The sequence below is a fragment of the Centrocercus urophasianus genome, unplaced genomic scaffold, assembly GCF_019232065.1.
Source record: "Centrocercus urophasianus isolate 14NV4802_14NV808 unplaced genomic scaffold, USGS_Curo_1.0 seq_20, whole genome shotgun sequence".
NCBI lineage: Eukaryota > Metazoa > Chordata > Aves > Galliformes > Phasianidae > Centrocercus > Centrocercus urophasianus.
The window spans coordinates 1,700,550-1,723,556 of NW_024884756.1; the positions used below are offsets into that span (position 1 = coordinate 1,700,550).

Consider the following 23,007-nt stretch of genomic DNA (forward strand, 5'->3'; position numbering starts at 1 on the left):
CCACCTTTGAGAACACTTCTAGACTATTTTCATGTAGCACCAAATGCTTGACAATTGCCAGTACTTCTAGCACATGACGGCAAAGAGAAGATCCAGAAAATGAAATGCTGTGCTGCCCTGGAGCACAAATCTCCAGGTAACTCATAGAATCACAGCATTATTAAGGTGGGAATAGACCACTAAGATCAACTTGTCCAACCATCAGCCCATTACCGCCATGCCCACTACATCATTTTTCCCCACATGTTGATGTAAGGGCAAGAAGGGCATTGAGACCCTTTCCCCCCTTCCCCCCAAGTAACATGTGTGGAGTACATCATACACAGAATAGATGGTTTGCAAAATCAAAAAACATGTGAAGACCCAGATGAATCACAGTGTGGTAAAGCAGCAGCAGCCAACAGTCATCCTAGTGAATGCCCCCAGATGCTGGCAAATGGCCTAAGCATGCCTGTTACCAGGCTGAAGACAACAACCTATGGGCCCAGAGAAGCAGTGGAAAAGTGAGCACAGAACCAAGAAAAGGGGAAGATGCTAGGAAGTGTGACTATAATATTTTAACTGTTTCATTGAAACATTATATGTATATGCATGTATACACATATACATATATTTCCCTGTCTATAACAATTGAATGAGAACAAATTCTTAAACTGTTAAGATTTCAATAGCACTAACAATTTCTTGTTTTTGTGTATATTTTCTCTTTGCTCATAAACACGGATTTAAGGGTAACATGCTCTAAGCCTATTATTACATAGGATAATACACATGTTCCTGTGTGACCTGATCCAGCTGTTCCTGCTCTGGCAGGGGAACTGATGATCTTTCAAGGTCCCTTCTAATCCCTGATATTCTGCAATTCTAAAAGAACCAACTGCCACGAGTGAAGGTTTAATCAGATTTTCATTGAGAATAAAAAGTCAACAGTTTTCCTTCTTCCACAGGGATAAAATGAGATGCTGTGGAGAGGGGCTGTGGAGAACAGAGCATGCAGATGCAGAACAGAGATTTGGACAGTATGTAAAAATATTTCTTAGTGCAAGAGTGCAAAAAGGGCTGGCTCCCTCTGACATGGGCATTTTTTGGAGTCTTTCACTGTACTTGCAGCCCACGGGAGTAAAGACATGACTGAATGCAAACAGAATCAGGACGCTGATATGGTTTCATGCACCAGTCCCAGTGAGATTTGCTCTTGGACATGGATGATGCTTCTCAGAACAGACACGCAGAGTTGGAAGGGAACACCCATAGCAACTATCATTTGTGTGTTGGAATAACAAGTGCTTAAGTCAGCACTGAGACCACAGAAGACTTGAGTAATGCAGACAAAATATTACTCCGCAGCCCCAGAGCAACATTTGCACAGCAGATGTCACATCAGCTTCTGGCTGTGAAGGTATTTGTGTACATACAGCAAGGAGATTAAAGTACCTGTAATCCATTTTTCTGGGGAAAATAAAAAAAGTGTTTGCTTTGCAAACTTTGCAGCGAGGTGCACGTAGATGATTAACATACGGGTGACCCATGTGCAGTGGAGAGGGGTGGCCTTTCATTGCTGTTTATAATCAGTCAAGAAGAAATATTACAGCCCCTGCATGTTCTACCATGATGCCTGACTGCATATCCTGCCCTCGTGACCAAGAGACATGACTACAGAGTCCTCCCTTCGGAGAAGCTCTTGCTCATGGTGAGGTCATCGTCCCTGGAGGTGTTCAAGAACCATGGAGATGTGGCACTGAGGGATGTGGTCAGTGGGCATGGTGGGGGTGGGCTGGTGGTTGGACTGGGTGATCCTTTTCCAAGCTTAATGGCTTTATGACTCTATGACACCCATAACATCAATGCTAACGGATCAGAAGACCTTTCCTACTCATTCATCATGAGGGCCACATATGGAGGTCAAAGGCAACCCTACTTTTCATTCTTGAAGGATTTTTTAGCTCAGACAATAACTGTGTATTTATAATCTAAATATCCTATGCATCGCAGTAACAGTGTACTGGCAGTGTATCCCATGAGTGATGGACAAATCCCTACAACTGATGTTTTTGTCCTAATTGTAACCAGAGAGCAAACTAGATTTTCATTCTTCATGGCAAAGACTGAAAAAAAAAAAAGAAAAAAAAAAAGCCAAGATGCACTGTCCCTTCCTAAAGGACTGCAGATGGGGGACACATGCATGGAGTGCAGAGAAAGGGACAAGACTGAAAAGACTTGTTTTCCAGAACAGAGATACACTGGAGTAATCCATAATAAGCTGCAAGCATTGCAGAAAATTATAAGTACCTGGAGAGCAATGCAGAACACAAAGATGCAACAGTGATCCTTTGATCCTTTAATATCATTGCTATGAGATAGTACAACACATACTGGACAGAGTTATATTAGGTGTCTGAGACAGTCCTCCTGATGAGCTGCAATATGTCAGAACATTACTGACTGAGCACCCATTCAGCACCTGACGAACTCATCCAATGGCCAGCTGGCTGTAAAGGAGAAGGAGGTTTTAAGGAAAGACCCACTTCATCACAGAATAGTTTTTCCTGAAAAAGAGAAGGAAATTGCATCAGGTTTGCTTTTCACATGTTGCATCCTAGCGGGGGTTGCATTCAGCAGGGGGTCGAAACCAGATGATCATTGTGGTCCTTTTCAACCCAAGCCATTCTATGATTCATTCCATGATCCTTGAATCTTGATATTCCTCATCCTCCAATCTCATCCAAGAAAAGGAGGTGGGGGAGAAAAGTCATAGCTCAAAATTTGCTTGCTTAGCAGAATTAAGCAAACAGCCCAGGAAAAAGGGATATTCAACTTTACTGAATTGCTTATTATTTATCATCACAATCATATAATGAGGAATCTGTTTTGCATACGCAAAACACCACATATCCAAAAAAGTCACATTAATTGCTAATTAGCATTTAAAAAAAAGAGAGAGAGAGAGAGAGAGAGAGATAAACCCAGGCTCTGGGGTTTAGAAAAAGCATAAGCAACATAGTGGATACAAACCAACTCAGACTGGAGAGTCTCAAAAGCAGAGGTGGTTGAGGTTATAAGCAGGTGCATGGTCTTCTGAGAAATGCATTTGAATTAAACATGCACAAAGGAATCTGAGATCTGTTTTTCTAAGAGGACACATGAGTGCCTGCACTGCATCTCCATCATGTTTGTAACCATGGCAATGTGAAAATTCTCTGGAAGCCAATTCTGCGGGTCAGATTGGTGCCAGAAACAAATGTTCACACATGTGGTAGTGACAAAGGGTCAGAACATATGAGGGCATGCTGTCTTCTCTCCTACTGCCTGTCATAAATGCCAGGTAACACCCAGAGCTCTGCAATCACAGGCTCCAAGGCAAAAGGAATACAACGGCTGCCTGTCATTAGGAGGTAAATGGGCTCTAGCTTTTGCTCTCAGAGCTGATCGGGATGTGGAGCTCATGCATTACACAAAAGATTCCTTTCTGCAGGGTTTTCCCTTCCCTCTGATGGCTTTGTAATAACACGGGGGATAAAAGCTTCTAGTTCTGTGCCCCAGTAGAGCTATGCATGCTGCTGCACTGCTGCTTTTCTGGATGTAGGAGAAACAAGGATCCAGTTCACTCTGAGGCTGGGAGCCTGGATTTCTTGGGTATGAGTGGAAGAGGCCCAATATTACCAGTCATTCTTTCACTGAAAGAGCCCTAACAGCCAAGGATGACAGTCTATTGACTTTGGCTTCTGCCAGGCCAACTGCCACCATCACATTCCAGCCAGCTATGTCACATGAGAACTCAGCCAGAGGATCATTTTAAGAACATGCAGAAAACTCCAGGAAGAAATCACAGCCCTTTGTCTTTGTGCAGAAGGAATCCCACTGTATGTTACAACAAACAAAACACTTTCCCTGTGTGGTTAACGACAGCAAGAGAACTCTTCACAGCCCACACATCCAATGCAAGCAATGACATGCTTTATTTTTCTGCTCAAGGAAACCAAGCACTGCTGGTGACTGCAGGTATAAGGCACAGTTTGGACTGCACCTTGCACTAAAGGCTCATGGCTGGCAGAGCTAGACGTGTGCTATATCTAATCAGCAAACTTAACACTTGTTGCAGGCTCGGGTTGTTAAGCTGCAATAGCTTTGCACAGCAGCTGGCTCTCCTGCTGTCACTTGCTCACGTGCCCGAGTTATTTGTTGGAGAGGCCAGTCCACAGCACGACAAGTAATATTCACAGCCTCCCCAGTTCCAGAGATGCACTAGGAAATTAATCCAGAAAATCTGATTAGCACTTGTCAATGAAATAAGCTCTTTAGTCATTGGTGTGGTTTTTTCATATGCAATTTGATAACTCCTGGCTGGCAGCAGCAGGTCGGTAGGTCTGAACACTGCAGACCTGAAAATGTCCTTTATATAACAGTTGCATTGATTTTTTTTTCCTCTTGAATATTTGGCACATTCAAATAAATAGAAACAGAGACAGCACCTGTGAGACCATTCAGCCTAGCTTCCTGCGTACAATCTGACACAGGATTCTCCTGAAATAATTCCTGTAGCCAAAAAGAAGAGACGATGTACTTCAGAAAATGATAACTCCAGCTTGAAATGTTCTTTCAGCAGCTTGCCTTAGCAATTCTTGCAGCGGTCAGTTACCCACACCTTTGCATAAAAAAGAATCACATTTCATTTCTTACCTGAACTTGTCTAGCTTTGCCTGTCAACAGCAGGTTTATTGAGCTAGAGATGAAAGCCTTCTATTATTAAATCCATTTCCCCAGCCTCCTCCAAAATATTCTCATCTGAGAGAACACGCCAGATGAGCTACTGCTATCTCAAAGCACAGCACGTATTTCCTATGACCTAGCAAACATGGCCATCATAGATGGGCTTGCAATATTGCCTGCCATGCTCACACAGTTACTGAAACACAAGGAAAAAAAAAAGTCATGAATAACTTCCCTTGACCTCAAACATGTGAAATAATTTTGATATGTGTTGGACGCAGAGCGTGTGCCAAAACACCACTGCATATCATCGAGGAAGTTCAGAAGCATTCAGAAAAGATCCCTCTAAGAGGAATAAAACCAGCACCTTTGCAGGCTCACGGCTAAACCAAAATAGCATATGGATTTAATGAAAGCATTTTTACAAAGACCTGACTTAACAAAATGACTGTGTTTTCCTTTCATGTCTATTGTCTGTGAGAGTAGGGGCACGTCTCCTTCAGCATGTACAGATTTGCCACAGATATGTTTATGAATAACATGCTGTTGGTGAGTCACCACTGCTAAATAACATCTAAAACTGTTGTTTCAAAGGCAGAGGGCCTGAATTGAGCTCCACACATGCAGCAATCCATTCTGTAGTCAGTTTCTACAGGGACAAACACCTGCTAGTGAGTGTGTGAAACCCTTTTGATTGCACAGACATAGTGCCCAATAATTCCTCTCCCTTTTCCAACCATTTTAAATCACCTTAGCATGCCCGAGCATGACATTCATTCTCTACTGCTAAAATGCTTTCAAAGACACTTGCCTTTTTTTTCACTCCATAAAATGGTCGGTAACACACCAGCAGAAATGAGAGCTTCTCCCACACAGAGCTTCAGAAGTCGGTCAGCTAAAGTGGTTTCTGTAGGTTAAGCTTTGCCAGCTCCACTGAATCTTGTGTACCTTTCACTATTATTCCATTACCTGAGCTCCAAACACCTCCATCACAGCTTTTCTACAACAAACACTTGCCCTGGGCAAACTGCTTCTCTGTTCTTTTGGATACCTTACTACTAATTTTTTTTTCTTCTTTTTTTTCTGAACTATGCAGCCTCAAGGCCCTGTTAAGTTAGTTTCAGCTCAAAGACATTTGAAGCTGGGAACAAGCTGTAGGTGGGAAGATAGTACTGGCACAAAGATGGCAGGTGACTTGCTCATCTCTATCTGTGTTAATGCCCTGTTCAAGTTCCCACTGCCAAGTGACACACCATGATTTCCCCCATAAGCAAGCCTCCGGTGCAATGGCTTTTAACATGCTCCCAGTCAAGAAGTATGTTCCCAAAGGAGTCTTTTACCCTGAGCAGTCTCCTTCCCACTCTGCCTCAAAACCTGCAAACTTAGCGTGCATTAAGTCTTCACTTGGAGCTGTATTCCAAGTGTACTGTTTTGTGGATGCCCCATCCCTGGAGGCATTCAAGGCCAGGCTGGATGTGGCTCTGGGCAGCCTGGTCTGCTGGTTGGTTACCCTGCCCATGGCAGGGGGCTTGAAAATAGATGATCATTGTGGTCCTTTTCAACCCAGGCCATTCTATGATACTCACCTAAATTGCATTATTCAATCTTGCCAGGGCTAACACGATCAGGTTTATTCCAGTCGCCATTGATGCGGCCTCTTCCCCTGGATGAGAAGGCTTCAGAAACAAAAATGGAAAGAACATGAAGACATGCATGAGTGCTGCATGCTGTCAAGCAAGTTTCTTCAGCATTCTGCACATCAAGGCAACCATAAGTTGGCACACAAGTTATGAAAACACAAATCCATCAATTCTGAAAACAGCTGCAAGCTTATAGCTTCAGCATTGCCCTGTCTTGCAGCCCCATGCCTTCACCACTTTCTCAGTGAGAAGCACCCCTCCACAGTAACAGAAGCTGGATGTGACCTGAGCAAACAGCTGGCCTTTTGTATTTTCCTCTTTCTCAGACAGATGACCTCCATGTGGCCAATGCAAATGGCAAACCAACCTGTGCCAGGAGTGTCCAGCATGGCAGAAAGGGCTTACCTTCAGAGCGACTGCTGCCTCGCTTGCTTGGGCCCGTCATCAGCATATGCATCATCTGTAAATTAAAGCAGTTTCTTCAAAAAGAAATTGGTACCCAATACCTTACCTGACCTTTAGTGCAGATACAGCCAAGAGAACAGGAATCAGAGAGCCGAATTAGTTTGTTCTAGCTACACAGTGCATCTCTTTGACTCATCAAATTACTGTTTCTAAAGCTCTTTATATTCTTTTTGTATAGGTTCCTATCACAGTAGTATGACCTCAACCTCAATCACAGCTCCACTCCTACCCAAATACCACCAGCACTACATCAACATCATTCACAGTGAGCCAACCTGAGATCCCTTTAACTGAGTTACAACCCACAGACCAAGAGCTGCAGTGCAGCCCTGTTCAGAAAGACTTTCTTTTTCATGTGCAATAATTCTCCTTAGCATTTATTCCTTATTAAATTTGTAGGAAATACATCCCCCAGCAGGAATATTGGCAGCAGCACTGAATTTTAAGTGACAGTTAAAGAAGACTTGCAGGAAGAGCTCTGCTTATATAAGCAAGTGTTTATAGTTAGTGCCCAATTAAATGAGAGTTACGCTTAACACAGAGGACAGACTGAACATGCAAAACTGCTGTACATATTTCAGTACTTCACACACTGTCTTTCTGCTCTGCAAATCAAGAATTCCTGTGGCGCATTTACTATCTCCATCTGAGAAGAGATTCTGAACAAAAGCTGGCAGTTCAAATAAAGAGAACATGATATGGAATCCTTCGCCACGTGCAGCTTCCAAAACCGAAAACGCTGCCCACAGATCCTCTGCCACCTTGCCTGTGAAACTAGCTTCACTCCTTGAATATAATCCTCAAGCACAGTATTCGTTGCAGGCCTGTGTTGTAAGTGCAGGCATACAATTTCAAGAATAAGTTCAAGGAAAAATTGGATACTGGTACAATCTGAAAGCAGCTAGCAAGGATTTACTGATTGGGTCAGCATTTAATCATATCTTAGAAACTGGATGAGAGCTCAAAAGTAAAGATGAGTGGATCATCAATCTCAGAGGAGCAAACTCTCTTCACCTATACTATGATTACATGCTCAGCTGAGGGATTTGATGACAGAGCCAGAATTTGTTTCTGTCTGTAAGATGTGCCAATCACTATTTTCCAGGCACAGGCATGGTGTATATTTCAATGGAGAAAGAGTGTCACGTTTGGTGGATGCGCCAGACTGTCACAGAGATTCACACTCCATTCAGGCATCCATCGAGCAAGGTCAAGCCTCTCACAGGAAGGAAGGTGAAGCATTAGAGGAGGCAGTTGGATTTCAAATGACAAACAGCTTTATGCTGTAAACTTCCAGTTGCCTCTAAATAGATGTCAGAAGCTTCCACAGCACAGAAAGCACAGAACAAGGAGGTTACCAGACATCTGAGTAAGGACAGGATATGTGTCCATGGTATGTGCCACCATTGGGATGGAGTGTCCTCTGGCAACGTGACAGCACACAGAAAAAATACTCAAGACTTAAATGACTGTTACATTTTGGGTGGGACACAGTGATGAACTATGGGCAAATTCCATGCTCCCTCACGCCTCAGCTTTTCCACTGTCAACGTGGGAACACTGCTAAGTGATATGACATGTGAAAGTCCTTGAAATGCTGCTTCAGAGTGTCAAAGCCAGTTGTAAAGATTCACTTGACACTTAAATACCTGACTTCTCCTTGAGAGAGGATAAGCAGAATTTTTATGTTCCCAGGTAGCAAAAAAGCAGTTTTTCACTTCCTTACCTCCTCACTGCTCATCGATTCAGAGCTGAATGTGCTCTGATGGCATCGCACAATAACATTCACAATCTGCTCACTGGAGACTTCCACAACACTTTTGCAGACTGCAGTTGGCTGTAACAGATAAAAATAGAGTGAATCTGGTGGAACAAAGTGCAAAGCACTCCGCAGGAGTTTAAGTGGGAAATCTTTACAGGGGGTTATTAATCAAATTCCAAGAAGACAAAATTGAAGCAACATGCCTAACAAATTCTGGCAGCCAGGTCAATATATTCTAGCGGTGTATAACTTCACACAATTTATTGATCCATAATTGCATATTACCTGCATGAAGCTTTGAACCTGCTAGTGTCAGGAAAAAAGTTCTCCCAAACCTTTTCATGGCTGTAGCATCACCTATCATGAACAGAAAATCTACCCAGGGCGATGCTGATGGCAGCTCTGCCTCTAGAAGGTGAACAACCATTAAAGAAGCTGTCTCTCTGCTTTGACAGAAACTCTGGCAGAGCCTGCACCCAAGCATGGAAATCTGACATCCTCACATCTTTCATGCTGCATTGCACCAACAAGAAGAGAAACAGGACATGTCTTCTCAATCACCCAACTGTCGTGCCTAAGGTGGGGCCACCTCCCTTTACATTCAATCTTTATGAATATGTTCAGCACACACATCAAGATGAACCAATTCCAGGCCTTCACTCAAATTTAATCTAATCTAAAACAGGTAGATCTAATCAGGTGCCCCCTGATTGGGATTTGAGGGAGCTATGGGATAGTGTCCATTTAGGACGCAGTAATAACTTCACAGCCACCAATCCCTCTGATTTGGAAGAAAACTTAATAACATTCATCAGTTTTGTGTTGTTCCTTCTATGCACACAAAAGCCACTCAACTCAACAGTATTAATACCCAAAGAGACATCTGCCTCTCTCTCTGGTGCGTAAACTGCCTCCAATGGCTGGTAGCACAACTCATTCTCTACCACAAAAGCCTTTATTCCACCTTCTCAGTGCCTTCCCAAAATCCTTCCTCTTCCCTAAACTCTGCGCCCAGGAAGGACAGTTGAACTTGGCAGTCATTCACAGAGGAATAGAGACAAGAATTTGGAAAGTAAAAGAACTGTGGTTAGTCGACAAACCCTTCCTTGTTACAACCTTCCAAACAGCATAACATCCCTACCTCACATCAACTCCTAGCCTTACTACATGCTGCAGCACAAAGCTGTGAGGATGCTGCACACCATCCTATACAGACTGCCAACTCTGTTCTCATCTCCTTTTTTCCTGACTTCTTGTCTATATGCATGGTAGAAAATAAATCAGGTCAAGTACCAGTTTTACCATCCTCTAACTTGTAAAAGCAGCTATGCTTTCCTTCCAGGATTTGTTTGCAAAGCACACAGACACTTTTATCTCATGCCATTCTAAGGCAAGCATCCTCTTGTTACAGCTCAGAGCAGCTCATGTATTCCTCACTGGTCAGAAATAAGAGTTTCTCAACACGGCCCCTTCCCATGTAATACCCACTCTATTCTGCAGGTTGTATTTGGGCTTTTTTTTGTCTTCTGAGAGCCAATCAGTAGTGTTTCAACCTGTCCAGAGATCACTCTGCACTGAAGGGAGTTTCCCACTTACACCAGAGACACTTACCACAAAAGGCCCTACTTTGAAGCCACATGTAAATGGGTCTCTTCCTGAAGCTTTTGTGCATTCTGTTTCACGAATACTGAGCTGCAGCTCTAGTCTATAATCATTGCTGTTCCACATGTCAACCTGGTAAGAGAAAGGCCAAATCAAGCAGAGCCTGGAAAGCAAGTCACAAAACTGCAGAACATTGAGTTGGTGCAGCTTGTAGGGTCACTGTTTGTCAGCTCCATATGCAGAGTGCTCGCCCAGAGGGCAGATGTTCAGCTGCACTGAATACCTCCATCAGATGGAATCCACATTATTTTATGCCCAAAGCAAAACAGTCAGCTGGAGGTATTTGAGAAACACCAGCTCTTTTCTAAATTAATTTTTGTGCTAAATCTTTAAGGATATCCATCAAAGTCTTCTATTCTAGGGGTGGTCAATTTGAGCTCCAAACATGCTTTTGATTAAAACTGCACGTACAAAGAATATTTAAAGCCATAGCTTTGTACAGTGCCTCAGACCACACTCTTCCAAGATGCATCAGAGAACTCCAACTAAATTTGCATTTCCAAGATTAGGCAAAAAACCCCCCAGACAGTTTTCCAAGTCAGCAAAGCATATTTAAGGTAAAGGATCTCTGTTGTCTGTGCACTCACATGTCTAACGTGGCTCCTGACAACACCATACAGGTTTGGCCCCCAAGACTGAGAATTGATCCTTGCAATAGAAGCATTGAGAGCCTCTTCTGTGACAGGGAGTTCATAATCGTACACTGGAAACCCTGAGGCAGACACACAGTTCCATTAGAACTCACTGCTTTTCTTAACTAAGCCATATGAAAAAGGACTGAAAAATTCTGAACAACTTACCTGAACATGAGAAAACGCTCAGAGTGAGGACAAAAATCAAGCTCCTCATAGTGTGCCTCTCAAAATCCTCCCGTGTTTTCCCCATCTAAGCAAGAGTGTCCACTGCATATTCCTGTCTTTATATGCATGCAGCCTTGATACTATATCTGACCTTCCTGTGTTCAAGCTCTGCTACAAACATTGCACTTTAAACAGAATTGATCTGAGAGTAAATATTTGTTGTCAGCTTTTCTCCATTTAGCAGTAGTTCTCTGATAAGAGATGGACTGCTGTATTTTTCCTTAGCACTGTGGTTAAAAAGAAGCGCTAGATACCTGATAGCTCCACAGGCAGTGGCTTATGTAGTCATTTTTTTCACTTTTAGCCATGAGTTTTAGCCTGAAAGCGGGTGAGACAACACTTTCCTTAGTCCATTACCAACACTTTTGTGTCCCAGGAACAACAGAAAGTACTTTGGAACCAGAACCCCCTGATTTCCTAGGAACAGAATGGGAAACCATGCACCAGGACATGGCTGATGCCATGACCCATCAGGACTAAGCACTGAACACATCCTCCAGTCACAAGGCACAGAGCAGACTCCAGGCCCATTTACCTTATAAGCCCTTTGCTAATTAGCACACACCTGAAGAAGTCCCACATTGCCCTGACCTCTTTTGCCAAACCAGAGCCCAGCTAACAAAACAAGCGCCTGAGACCACTTGGTTTCCCCCATCAGATCCTCCTAATGCTCAGCACTCACTCTCTGCACATAGATGAATGGGATTTTTGAAAAATCACAAAGTTTCTTCAGTGTGGAAAGCTTTGTAAAGAATCACAGGGACAGGGCAGACTTGACACCTTAGCATTTAGCTAACTAATGCCGAGCTGCAAGTTGTTCTCTGTATCCTGTCCAACACAAGGCATTCAGCACTTGCTGGTCTCACTTTCCAAGTGCAGGCAACATATCTAATGGCTCTACCAGACATTCTGTCCTCCACTGCCAATACCAACGAGAAGACTGGAAAAGGCTGCTTTGGGAGCCCCACATTGGGCACCAAGAATTGTTCTTCCTAGTGGGGTTCAGGCCCAATGCACATAGTCAATAAGAAGATTCAGAATCCATGCAAAGCCTCTACTTTAATTCTGAGTAGAGTCAGGCCCTTGGCGATCCTTCACAAAGCAAGCACACCCCAAACAGAAGTGCAGTTATTTATATAGTGCTGTTTACAGAACAATTTCCCTTTTCTAATCGCTTCCTCTATTGCAACTTTGCTGCATGTGTGTATTATGGGGCTCAAAGATTCTAGATTTGGGATGAGGTTGCTGCTGTCTCATTTTAGCCTCACCTCAATACTGATGAGTGCGTTTTTTAATACGCAGTCAAGCCTTAACAACCAAAATATCACTTATAGGGCCATTCTTCATCCTCCCTTGTTTGCGTTTTTGCTCGATTTTCCCCATATTTGTGATTGATTGCTTATACTTTCTTGACTACAGGTTGCCCCTTTGAGACTACTGTGTCTATTTGCTTGTCCTTGGTGGACTACATTAGGATTAAGGTAGCCTTCAGCATCCTACCAATACTCAGCAATGCCAATATCACACCTCCCTGACATTCCTCATTGCTGCATTCATAACTTGTGCTGTAGTGGTGGCTACATATTCTTATTTTTGGGAAAAACCTCCAAGTACTTGCAGTCAAAAAAGGAAAGCTACTCCCATCTTTATTCAAAGCAAGTCATGTTCCAAGCAATGCTGAAAGAACAAGCAATTCATCTCCTCCTCAGTCTGGGCTTTGCACTCCAAAAGTGATAAATAATGATGTTGCAAAGCTAAGCCAAGCAAAGTCATCAGAAGAGTTCCTCCTGTCCCTGGCTCTCACCAGGGATATCTTCCAGATGAGCCAGATGCAGTTCACAGCTGTGACAGTTGAACAGTGCTCATAATCCAACACCAGCTCTTACTTCAGAGCGTTGCCACAGTTTATTCATCTTTCCTGGACGAAGGACACAGTTGTCAGGAGCTCCTTCCTTCTCACAAGAGGCCAGATTGCAGGATGGCAGACAACTGCAAGGCTGCACGCTGGAGGAATCTGACTGTTCGGATGGCAGATGGGTGGATTCTGGTAGGCAGCACTAATACTGAAAGTACTTTTGGACAAAGACCCGTAAAGGCCATGTAGTTGTAAGACATGATAATAAACAGCTGCCCACGTGTGGGCCTTGAATGTCACTGGATTCAAAAGTCATGCTACAAACAAGGAAAGGGCTCATGTGGCACTTGCTAAAAGTGCACATGAAAACAGAGACCCTGCTAGAAAAAAAAGCCATGCCTGCGTGGTGGGGGGGATAAGCAGAGAGTGTAAAAAGGGAAGCTTATCAGAGCCACGTTACAGGGTAGTGCCACATCAGATGTGAGTGCCATCCCACCCGAGCTGTGATGTGAGTGTATCTTCCAAAATGAAGTTGATTTTTTTTTTGCCAGCCAACTTAAATTTCAGCATTGGGAACATGATCAAAATACTGACTGAAACTTCATCAGAAGTCAGAGCCTCCTCTGTACATCCATTCTCCTTGTTCACTGCAGCTACAGAGATTCCCTCCAAGCTCTTGGACAGACTCACCTGTAACAAAGCCTGTCCTTCCTCTTTTTCAGATCTCCTTAACTGCTCTCTGTGCCACGGCAAGGTCAATAACATTCCTCCCCCTACAGCCAGGACAAGGCACCACAATGCTGAAGATTTAAACTGAGCTGGAGATTCAAGATTCTTAAGAGAGCCTGCTGTGTCTTGTCCAACTGGGCAGAAAGTGTTGAAAACAACTGGGCAGGGGGGTTGAAAACAAGCTGGACATATCTCCAGAGAGTAGAGATCAATGGATGATCAGGATGATGGGATTGAGTGCACCCTCAGAAAGTTTGCAGATGACACCAAGCTGGGAGTAATTGCTGTTCTGCCAGAAGGTAGAAAGGCTGAACAGAAAGACCTGGATAGGCTGGATTGCTGGGATGAGGTCAAGCTGTGTAAGTTTCAACAAGACCAAGTGCCAGGTCCTGCACTTTGGTCACAACAACACCAGGCAATGCTACAGGCTTGCCCAGCACCTTAGGGCAGGGAGATACATCCAACTTAGTGCACACTGAAAACAGTTATGCACCATTTAAGAAAAGAGAACATCAGAGTTATTAAACTTCTCCTACATGACTGTTTTCAGACCACTTTCACTCCCAGCTGTTCCCAGACTACTGGGAGAACAATCATTCCGAAATTCTGATTATTGCAATATACATTTTCATTAAAAATGTAAATTGTGCAGCACTGCTACATCTGTACTCTTGAAAACAGTCCAAACACCGTATCAGCCACCCAGAAACTACTCCCCAGGGCTTGTTTCCTGGCAGATAAAAGTTAACGATGTCTCTCTAGGTAAAAGAAAAGCTGGCTATCTGCATTTTTTTTTTCCTTTCCTAGCTCTGGCACTGGCAAAATCAAAAGGCTCCCTAAAAGTTCTTCTCTGTGGTTAACTTGTTTTTCATTATGCAGAAGCCTAATTGCTGTATTGACTATAGGTGATAGCAACAGGAAAAAGTCTTCCAGATCTTGCTCAAACTAACAAAGACTTTGAGACCTGAGCCATCGTTCACAGACACCAACAGAGACTCAACTTCAACTCCCTTTGGATCTTGTTTGCCCCTGGAGAAACTAGGAGGCAATGGTACAGCAGTGCACAGTCCATGGGTTGTCAGAAGTTATTCAGCTCTTGCCCACGTGGGTCAGCTGGGGTGGAGGAGAACAAGTCTTTCTTTTTTCCAATTTCTCTAATTGCCCACATACCCTCCTGAAATGGTATCCTATGCCACGCTGGCTGCATTTCTCAGTGCCATTCTCAGCTTTCTCTTAAAGCACTAGCAAGACTGAAAGATTTGATGGCCAAAAGGACAGTGAAGTGAAAACAAATGAACATAGTGACACCTCAGCTTCCCACACCCACAGTGGGAATGGAAAGGATGGAAACAGATCCATCTTGTATGTTCAGATTTTGTACTCTGGAAGTTTCATGTTTTGCAATATCTGCTGTAGTTCCAGGGAACTCACTGAGCTGTTCTGTCTCAGGACTGAAAGCTGTAGGAAACTGAGCTCATCACAACAATTTACAAAGATTAAATTCAGTGAGCGTGTAGAGGCAGTGCCCAAACCCCTTTTGCACTGTAATCCTAAGGTGCACCATCCATGCTGGTCTAAGAAATGCAGCCTAAACCTGCGTGGTTCTTATTGTCGTTGCTGTGGACTTTGAGAGTGAAGCAATAGAAAGCACACATTGCAGCAAACAAAATCTCAACACTGCACACTGGGTGGCTGCTCTTAAACATCACAGCCTGCAGCAGAACTTCAGAGGTCTCTCTCTTTGTTCCCTTGAGCCTTTGAAACATTAAATATTTATATTTCCTGCTTCTGCCAGCTCAGCAGTAATAGTTCTTATGGGGTCACTGGTAAAATGCTGTAGTTGATGCAAGACAAACTTTACCTCCAGCCTCAAAGACCATTACCTGGAAAGCCAAAGAAAGAGAGATACATCTTCCAGGTTTTTGTTTTGTTTTTTACGTTTTGCTGACCATACTGATAATTTTCAAGGCTTTTTTCCTTATCCCAAACATTGTACATAAGCGTTCATCTGCAAATATCTGCCCATCAGTTCACCATCAGCTTCCAGCAGAGCTGAATAAATATTTCCAAGTGAATTCTGCGTTTCATCGCTTGCAAGCTCTTCTAGGTGCATGACTACCTCATCAAGTTTATTTAAATGTGCAGCACGCTGTTCCAAATCACATCTTGCTATACTGGGTCTGTCTGAGATAGAGTTGGTGTTCTTCACTGCAGCCCACATGGTACTGTGTGTAAGTGCATTAAGTTTTGCAGTTTCACTTGAGCACAAATTCTAGGGCTTACTAAACAAGCTGTCACAGCAATTGTTTCATCCCGTGTAGGGGAGGAGACTGAAGTTTGCTTGCACTGGTCCTGTGCTGTTGTGTCCATTGAATGTATTCTCAGAAGACAACCTGCTGTTGTCACAGCGGCTGTCCCAGCTGAATCCTGGACTCTCAGGAGAACCTTGATTTGCTGTTAATCCCTGCTCTCTCTCTCTTAACACTCCTCAAAAAAACCCACAACCAAACGACCAACAACATAAAAAACACCAAGCCAACCCCCCCCCCCCCCTTTCTTTTCTGGAGAAGTTTAACCAGCAAGGAAGTCTACTGGGCACTGTGGCAGCCCCATTCTTGCTGCAGGGCTCCATCCATCCATCCATCCATCCATGTGAAGCCCACAAACCTCTCAGCCACATCCATCTCCTTTCTGCAAGGCAGCAGGGAGCCAGGCTGGCTCCTTCCTTCCTTCCCCTCCTGTCTCTGGAGGAGATCCCCACTCCTCCCAGTCCTCAGCTGGAGGCCATGGCTGAAGGAAGCCAAGCTCAAGGCTCGAGTTGTCCAAGGATTCATTGCCACAAAGGAAAGGCATGCACACACACAAGGTGGAGAAGCAGGAATAAGTATCCCAAGCATTTTGTTCTTTCAGACTTTGTCTCGATGTTACATTCACCATCTCACAAAGGAATTATTCACTATGAGTTCTGACATGTATCCTGCAGGTTTTATAAATTAAAGTTATGTACAGAAAGCATATTTTTCACATCCTAGATATGCAAACATCACACAAGAAATAATTTCTAGAAAGTAAATCGATGTTAATTATTTATAATGTGATTCTACATACCACAGAGTACTATGAAGGTCTTGCTGAGTTCTTCCTAATCCTTTTTACAGGAAAATACTGAAATATCCATATACATAAAAATTAGGAACACTACTATTTGCAATGCTCTACACCCCAGGACAAAGCAGGGTGTACAGTAACATCAGGAAAGGTCAAGCAGCAAGAAAATAATCAGTAACCCTTCTGTCAAGGCCTCATCAGTTTTCCCTGGAAAACTATTGCTTTTACGGAAAAAAACAGAGCAGCTTCTGCAAACAATGAAGCAGGACGATCTGGAGTGTTTTCTGATAATGTAAGAAAAAGGGGTCAGATTTAAAGGTCTACCTGCAGAATGCATACATGTACTGGCCTCTTTAATCAGCTTGCTGTACCTCAGTCAGCTGCATCTCAGAGGTAGAAACATTCCCCCAAAACATCCATGCTTTGTATCCTTCTGTTGCCCTGTTGTGCTCTTTAGCCAGGCAGTAAATGGTTCTCTTTGCACTAGATGAGTTGATTTGCCATAGGAAATGTTCTGCTTCCAGAGAAATTCTCTCTCCACCTACCTAGCTGTATATGTCCTGCCTTCATATATTCTGCCTGATGCCCCTCAAACCAGCTGTATGCCATGGTAAAGCACATGGACTAAAGGTGCCATAGTGAGATAAGGAAAACTAAGTCTTCAGAGTCAAACGTACTGGGTGATTGCTCCTAGATGCTGGAGATGAAGATGGATACAGGTTGCCAGGTAAATGAGGGGCATTTGGAGTGGTTTCCCTACAGCTGGTGATGCGCCCAGTTATATCACACAAATGCCACACAAATCAGCTGCTATTTCAGAAAGAAAACAGCAAGAGCAGCCAGAGCATCACAAGTATAACAAAATTTGAAGCTAGCCAACAACCTCTTTGCAACTTGAAATCCACAATGCAAACATCTGCAAACAGATGCTTGAAAGAAAAAACAAATTACAATGCTCCAATCCCACCCATAGAAACAAGTAAGGATTATACATGAGGCATTTCCAAAGTATTTCTGTATGAATTACATCCTTTTCACGCAGGATTGTAACAGTTGATTTTCTGCATTGCTAGCTACACAGTTACAGGTAGAAGAGGGAAGTTCATCTGCAGTCCAAGGTAAGGCTGTTGGACCTGAGATGCCAGCATTACAGACTTCAGCAAATAGGCTGTACATGAAGAGATGGCTACTACATGAAGGAGAGGAAAGGGAGATTTATTAAGACAAGCAATTGGTCGCCAAAGGAAACCCATGAATAGATTCCTTCAAGTGAAATTCAAAAGCAGAGTGATTACAGCAGCAGCAGTACGCTTGGAAGTAAGAGTGAATTTTAACAGAAGCTGATAAGAACTATCTTCTATCATTGAGTTTCTGGGAAAGCAAGGGAAAATGAGCTTGAGTAATGCAGGAGTTCTGACAGGAGGGAAACAGTCTTAACGTTTTACCATCGTCATCCAACAAGGTGAAAGGGTTGTCTTGTTAAAAACAGAACTGAGACACTGACACTCTGGTGAGTTGGTGACTGCGTGGTGGTTTCTGCCAGCTTTGAGATTCTTGGTGAATTGGAACCTGTGTGAGCAAAAGAAAAATTTCAGAGTTGAGATCGTAGATTTGCTTTCACCCTCATTCTATCCACTTGGAACCTTGGATGTCTTGCAAAACACTTTGAATCAATGAACTCTCTGCATCACCTAACATCATAGAATCATTTGATGGAAGGCACCCCTAAAGGCCACCTGGTCCAGCTCTCCTGCAATGAATAGAAATACCCACAGCTCCATCAGGTGCTCAGAGCCCCATCCAGCCTGACCTAGGCCGTCTCCAGGGACGGGGCATCCACCAACTCTCTGAACAACCTGTGCCAGTGCCTCACTTGTTATGTCTTTGCAGATGCTCACATCCAGGATGTCACGTAGACATTTTAGTGGGCATGAGCTGGAAAGGGACTCCATCTTTTCAAGACACTGATTAGTAACAACCAGAGGTCACTCCCATGAGCTCTGACATAAACAGGTTGGAAAGGGCCTCCACAGAGACCGGTTCTGTCCACCATTCTGAATACAAGACCAAATATACCTAAAACACTGTAGGCAGCTTTTAGCCAAACTGGGTTTCCAAAGCTCCCAAAGCAGACTGCTTCATGGCATCACAAGTGCTACTGCTCAAAAACATTTCCTGTCACTTAACTTAGAAATGCCCTGCTGTGAATTAAGCCTGTTGTGTGTATGAAGAATGTATGGTTTCCTTCCTCCTGAAACTTTGATCTGAGCTAGGCCAGTTTTAAGCAGGGTTTGGATCAAAGTGTTCCTTCCAACCACAACTATCCTATGATAGATAGTACAGAAGCTGAAGATAATGGTCATCTTCTCAGTTCTTTCCTAGGCTAATTAATTCCCTCCTTTCTAGTTTATGCTGTTAAGACTTCCAGTCATTCATCACTCTTTCAAACACTCTCCCAGCCACTCTATCATCATCCTTGAAGCTTAGTGCTAGCCCTGGATGACGTATGTATCTGATGTCCCAAACTGACCTGGTGCTGTTTGAACAGCTTGGATGAGATGATCTCCAAAAGTCTGCTATTCTACAACCAAGAAAGCAGAATAACTACTCTAAACCTTCCCAAAAATTGTTAGAAACCATGGAAGAAAGTTATGTTTTTAACTGATTAATTCTAGTTGGACTTCCATTAGTTTAATATCACAGATAAATCATTCAAGTCAGATAATGGATTTAAAGAGGGCTTACCATGCTCAGATAGCTGCTTTTCAGTCACATTCATTTGATTTTGCTGGAAATCTCTTTTAGGAGGCCTTTCAAATCAGAGAGCTTAAGAATTAAAAAAACAAGTCAGTCTAATTCATTCCAGCAGATGACTGCAGCTCAGGTTGGTAGAAAGTGAACAGGAAAAGCAAGCAGTTTTAAGTACCATTAAACAACAAAGAACAAACATGCCCGAGAAAATGCCATACAACATCAGCAACAACGAGCATAAAACCCCTAATCTGAACTCCTGCTTACCTGGCTACCCTGCAGGCACCAGCCACTAGTTAGATAGCAGTAACTGACTGCTCTTCATATTCAGTAGTCACACCATGGCAGCAAATGAAGCACTGTTAATATTGCTTTCCACACAAAAGTAATGCTAATTAAGTAATATGAGATAGAAGCAATTGCCTTGCAAAATATTATCTCAAATACAATAGTACTTGAAAAGACTCTTCCAATTACAGTTTTCAGCTATTCAGTTAATGCAGTGAGCCCTAATACATATGTAATTTAGTTATTTAACAAGCAGGCATCAAGCAGCTAAAAGCTCCAAACTATCTCCCATCTCCTTTTGCTCCTCCAAAGCAGAGATGGCTGATCAGTGTATTTTTGTGGACTCCAAATTGTTGTGTTTTTTTTAATATCCCTTTCCTTTAACACCTGCAATATAAATTTGCAGAGATGCCAAGCCAAGGAATAGTTTCTAGCACCACAAATTAGGGAGAATAAGATCTTATTCCTTTGGGAAGTCATTGGGATGTTTCATGGGAAAAAAAAACCCACTTTGGAGAAAACATTCTCACACATGCAGCTGCCTTCAAATTCTACAGCAATGCAGATGCACTGTCAGAGAAACAACAGCATAAAGGCCATCTTGAACAGCCCCAGAAGTGGTATTCATTAGATAACCCTGACCAAGGCCTTTGGCAGAGATCCCTGCTGCAATCTGGCCTAGAGGCTGAACTTGATAGAAGATGTATTTGAGAAGGATGTATTCTGTGTAATGCTGCTTCTTCCCATCAGTGTTTCAAGGGTCATATAAACAGCTGAATGCTGCAGTTTTGTGGGTAGTTGGCTTTACTGCTGCCCATCCAATCAAAGGTACTGCAAAACACTTCTCCAACGCTATGTAAGCATCTTTCTACTTCATTCTCCAGCACAATATGAAGCTACATACAGAATCAAGGGTGCAGAGGAGCAGGTTAAAAAAGCACCATGAAAATGGGATCCTGGTGGTAGCAACAAAGACAACAAATCATTCATTTTCCAAGTGAGCCGCTATCTGCTTTATCAGACACAGGCACATCCCCCAGAGCAGAATGAAAAACAAGTACCTTTGCATCCAGTTGTCTGAATCGATGCACCATCCTGAAAACAGAGACACAGAAGAGAGGGCTGAATCCAGATACTAAAGAAGTCTTGGCTAACCACCCCATCTGCTCCTCACTGGCCAAAAAAGTGTTTGCCTACCCTTAGTAAGCGTTTACTGCAAATTATTTTACTACATTACTACTACTAAATTACTACATACAAATTATTCTTAACACTGCACTTTTACATCTTTCTCGTCAAGACTCTTCAAATTTAAAACATGACCTGTTGTTTTTAACACGTCATCCAGTGCTGAGTCTTTCTGTGTAGACTTAACATGTTCATAAATGGCAACATCCACAGCAAGGATAGAGAAGTACGGAAGGCTCTGTTTTTTCCCCATCTATTCTTATCAGCTCTTCTCTTGCATTTGATTTGGAGAAATTCTGAAGCTCTTGGAAGCTGGCTACAAAATTAAGCCATCGTACATAGCAGGTAATGTTTTCTGGCTGTTTTCTAGCTTCTAGCTTTATCTTTCCTCTTATACTATTAGTCTGAAAATGCTGGGATTGATCACAAAGATAATCAGTGCATCACAATTTGGTAGTCTAAGCATTTTACCAACCAGCCCAATCAACTATTTCTGAAGCCAACAGATAGAGAGGAAAAAAAAAAAAGGATCATCTTATTAAAAAAACCAAAAGGCAGCTTTATACTGGGTTTATTTATCGAGTTCATACTGGGTTTATTCATATACACAATAGTTTGTAAAAATGTAGAGCTGCTGAAAACTTGGGATCACTAAAAACACTCAACAGAACGTTAACGGAATGAAGACAAAGAAGGCTCATACATACTCTTCTGAGGTATCACTGGCTTTGGTATTGATTTTGACAAGGTAATTTTCCTTCATGACAGCTTCCCATGACAGAGTTTCATTGTCTTCATTTTTTGAGCCTGGGGAATGTAGGTAAAAAAAGAAAAATACAGAGAAAACATCAGATTCAGTCCATTTGTGTCCCTACTGGCAAGATGCACAAAGACTGGCTTAGTGCTTGCTATTACCTTCCCTGCATAGAGAACATTCACAGCCCTGCTTCCACCTCTGAGAACGTTCTGATAAACATGACCCTAATGCATTATAGTGCATGCTCCTGGCAATCACAATTGGTTAAAAACAGCAACAAAAACAAACAAAAGTCTCTCTGATTTTTTTTTTTTTTTTTGAGTCTTTGTTAGTGCTTTGTGAAACTGCAGCCATTCCACCAGGCATAGGACAGTTCCTACGTGGGTGTCACCTTTCTCTTTGTATTCACTGCTTCTGCATTTTCCTACAGTGGATTGTTAAGAAAACATCTGCTAGGAATGTGTATAACCTACCGTTCAATTCAAACATTTCAAAATGCTGTAATACTGACTTCTCTTAAAAAGCATCTCCTGCTGATGCTGTAAATTAAACAATGACAAAGAGCAAGACAAACTTGGAGGCATCAAAGTCCTCTAGGAAAATATTTCTGCACTTTATCTTGTTCCAACTGGATTAGCCCAAACCATATGGGTCCTAATAACGACAAAATTTAGCTAAGTTTTCCCCTTCAAAAGCCAGCATAAGGCCTGTACATCAATTACAGACACTCTTATCTGTTTGCAACTCCAGACCAACTGCAGCTCTCTAAAGAAGCACCAAGGTTGATGTAACCTCAGGAGCAATTAATTCAGTCACAGAGGTGTGCAGCCAAGAGCCAACAAATGATTTCAGCCCTGATTCCTCTGCACAGCGCAAGTCAATTCAGTGCTTTCTCTGTGCAGTTCTCAGTTCCCATCAACATGTCAACTAAAGTGACATTCTGGCTTTAATTAATTCTTATATTTGCTGTCACTACAAGATGCACAACTGTGCATCATCTGTGCAGAAATATCTGTTAAACAACCTTCCCAGAAAGGGAAGTGGACAGCCAAGACCATTTTAGTCAGCACTAAGGAATTTTATAGCCCTAAGATATATAGCCTTTGTCCTAATGAAGTAACAAATCCTGCCTGTGCTGCACAGCAAAAGTCAGGATGCTGATGGAGGGAAATAAGTCTGTCAATTAGCTCAACTTATCTCTCCTCTGCTTCTAAATGGCACTTAATAATTGAAGA

General features: G+C 42.8%; 2 protein-coding genes across 7 annotated transcripts in view; both read right to left on the reverse strand.

The window, feature by feature from the left end:
- Nucleotides 1–2,323: 2,323 nt before the first annotated feature.
- On the reverse strand, nucleotides 2,324–11,179 carry SPP2 (secreted phosphoprotein 2). 5 transcript variants are annotated; one of them, XM_042822534.1, is made up of 7 exons: nucleotides 11,037–11,179; nucleotides 10,824–10,948; nucleotides 10,186–10,308; nucleotides 8,539–8,649; nucleotides 6,753–6,807; nucleotides 6,294–6,383; nucleotides 2,324–2,489 (listed from the first exon to the last, which is right to left on the reverse strand). In XM_042822534.1, the coding sequence occupies exons 1-6, from the start codon at nucleotides 11,119–11,121 to the stop codon at nucleotides 6,304–6,306; spliced, it is 579 nt and encodes a 192-aa protein (XP_042678468.1). In that variant the 5' UTR covers nucleotides 11,122–11,179; the 3' UTR covers nucleotides 2,324–2,489; nucleotides 6,294–6,303. The 5 variants fall into 5 exon arrangements, with proteins under 5 accessions (XP_042678468.1, XP_042678464.1, XP_042678467.1 ...); XM_042822530.1 differs by having other exon boundaries at nucleotides 2,324–2,546; XM_042822533.1 differs by lacking the exon at nucleotides 2,324–2,489 and adding an exon at nucleotides 3,933–4,242.
- A 5,710-nt stretch (nucleotides 11,180–16,889) lies between these two features.
- TRPM8 (transient receptor potential cation channel subfamily M member 8) overlaps nucleotides 16,890–23,007 on the reverse strand; it is a 41,660-nt gene continuing 35,542 nt past the window's right edge. For both annotated transcript variants that reach the window (XM_042822340.1, XM_042822341.1), the window contains 4 exons: nucleotides 21,723–21,822; nucleotides 20,889–20,922; nucleotides 19,534–19,614; nucleotides 16,890–18,357 (listed from right to left, as the gene is read on the reverse strand). In XM_042822340.1, coding sequence (XP_042678274.1) covers nucleotides 19,564–19,614; nucleotides 20,889–20,922; nucleotides 21,723–21,822 — 185 coding nt within the window. In that variant the 3' untranslated portion in view covers nucleotides 16,890–18,357; nucleotides 19,534–19,563. The remainder of the gene's footprint in view (nucleotides 18,358–19,533; nucleotides 19,615–20,888; nucleotides 20,923–21,722; nucleotides 21,823–23,007) is intronic.

Bases quoted from the DNA above. Each gene is read 5' to 3' on its own strand.
- SPP2 (XM_042822534.1), bottom strand. From the start codon at position 11,121: ATGGGGAAAACACGGGAGGATTTTGAGAGGCACACTATGAGGAGCTTG. The intron at 10,309-10,823 runs GTGAGTGCACAG...TTCTCTTACCAG, and splicing joins TCAGGAGCCACGTTAGACAT to GTTGACATGTGGAACAGCAA. The intron at 6,808-8,538 runs GTAAGGAAGTGA...TTTAATTTACAG, and splicing joins AATCGATGAGCAGTGAGGAG to ATGATGCATATGCTGATGAC.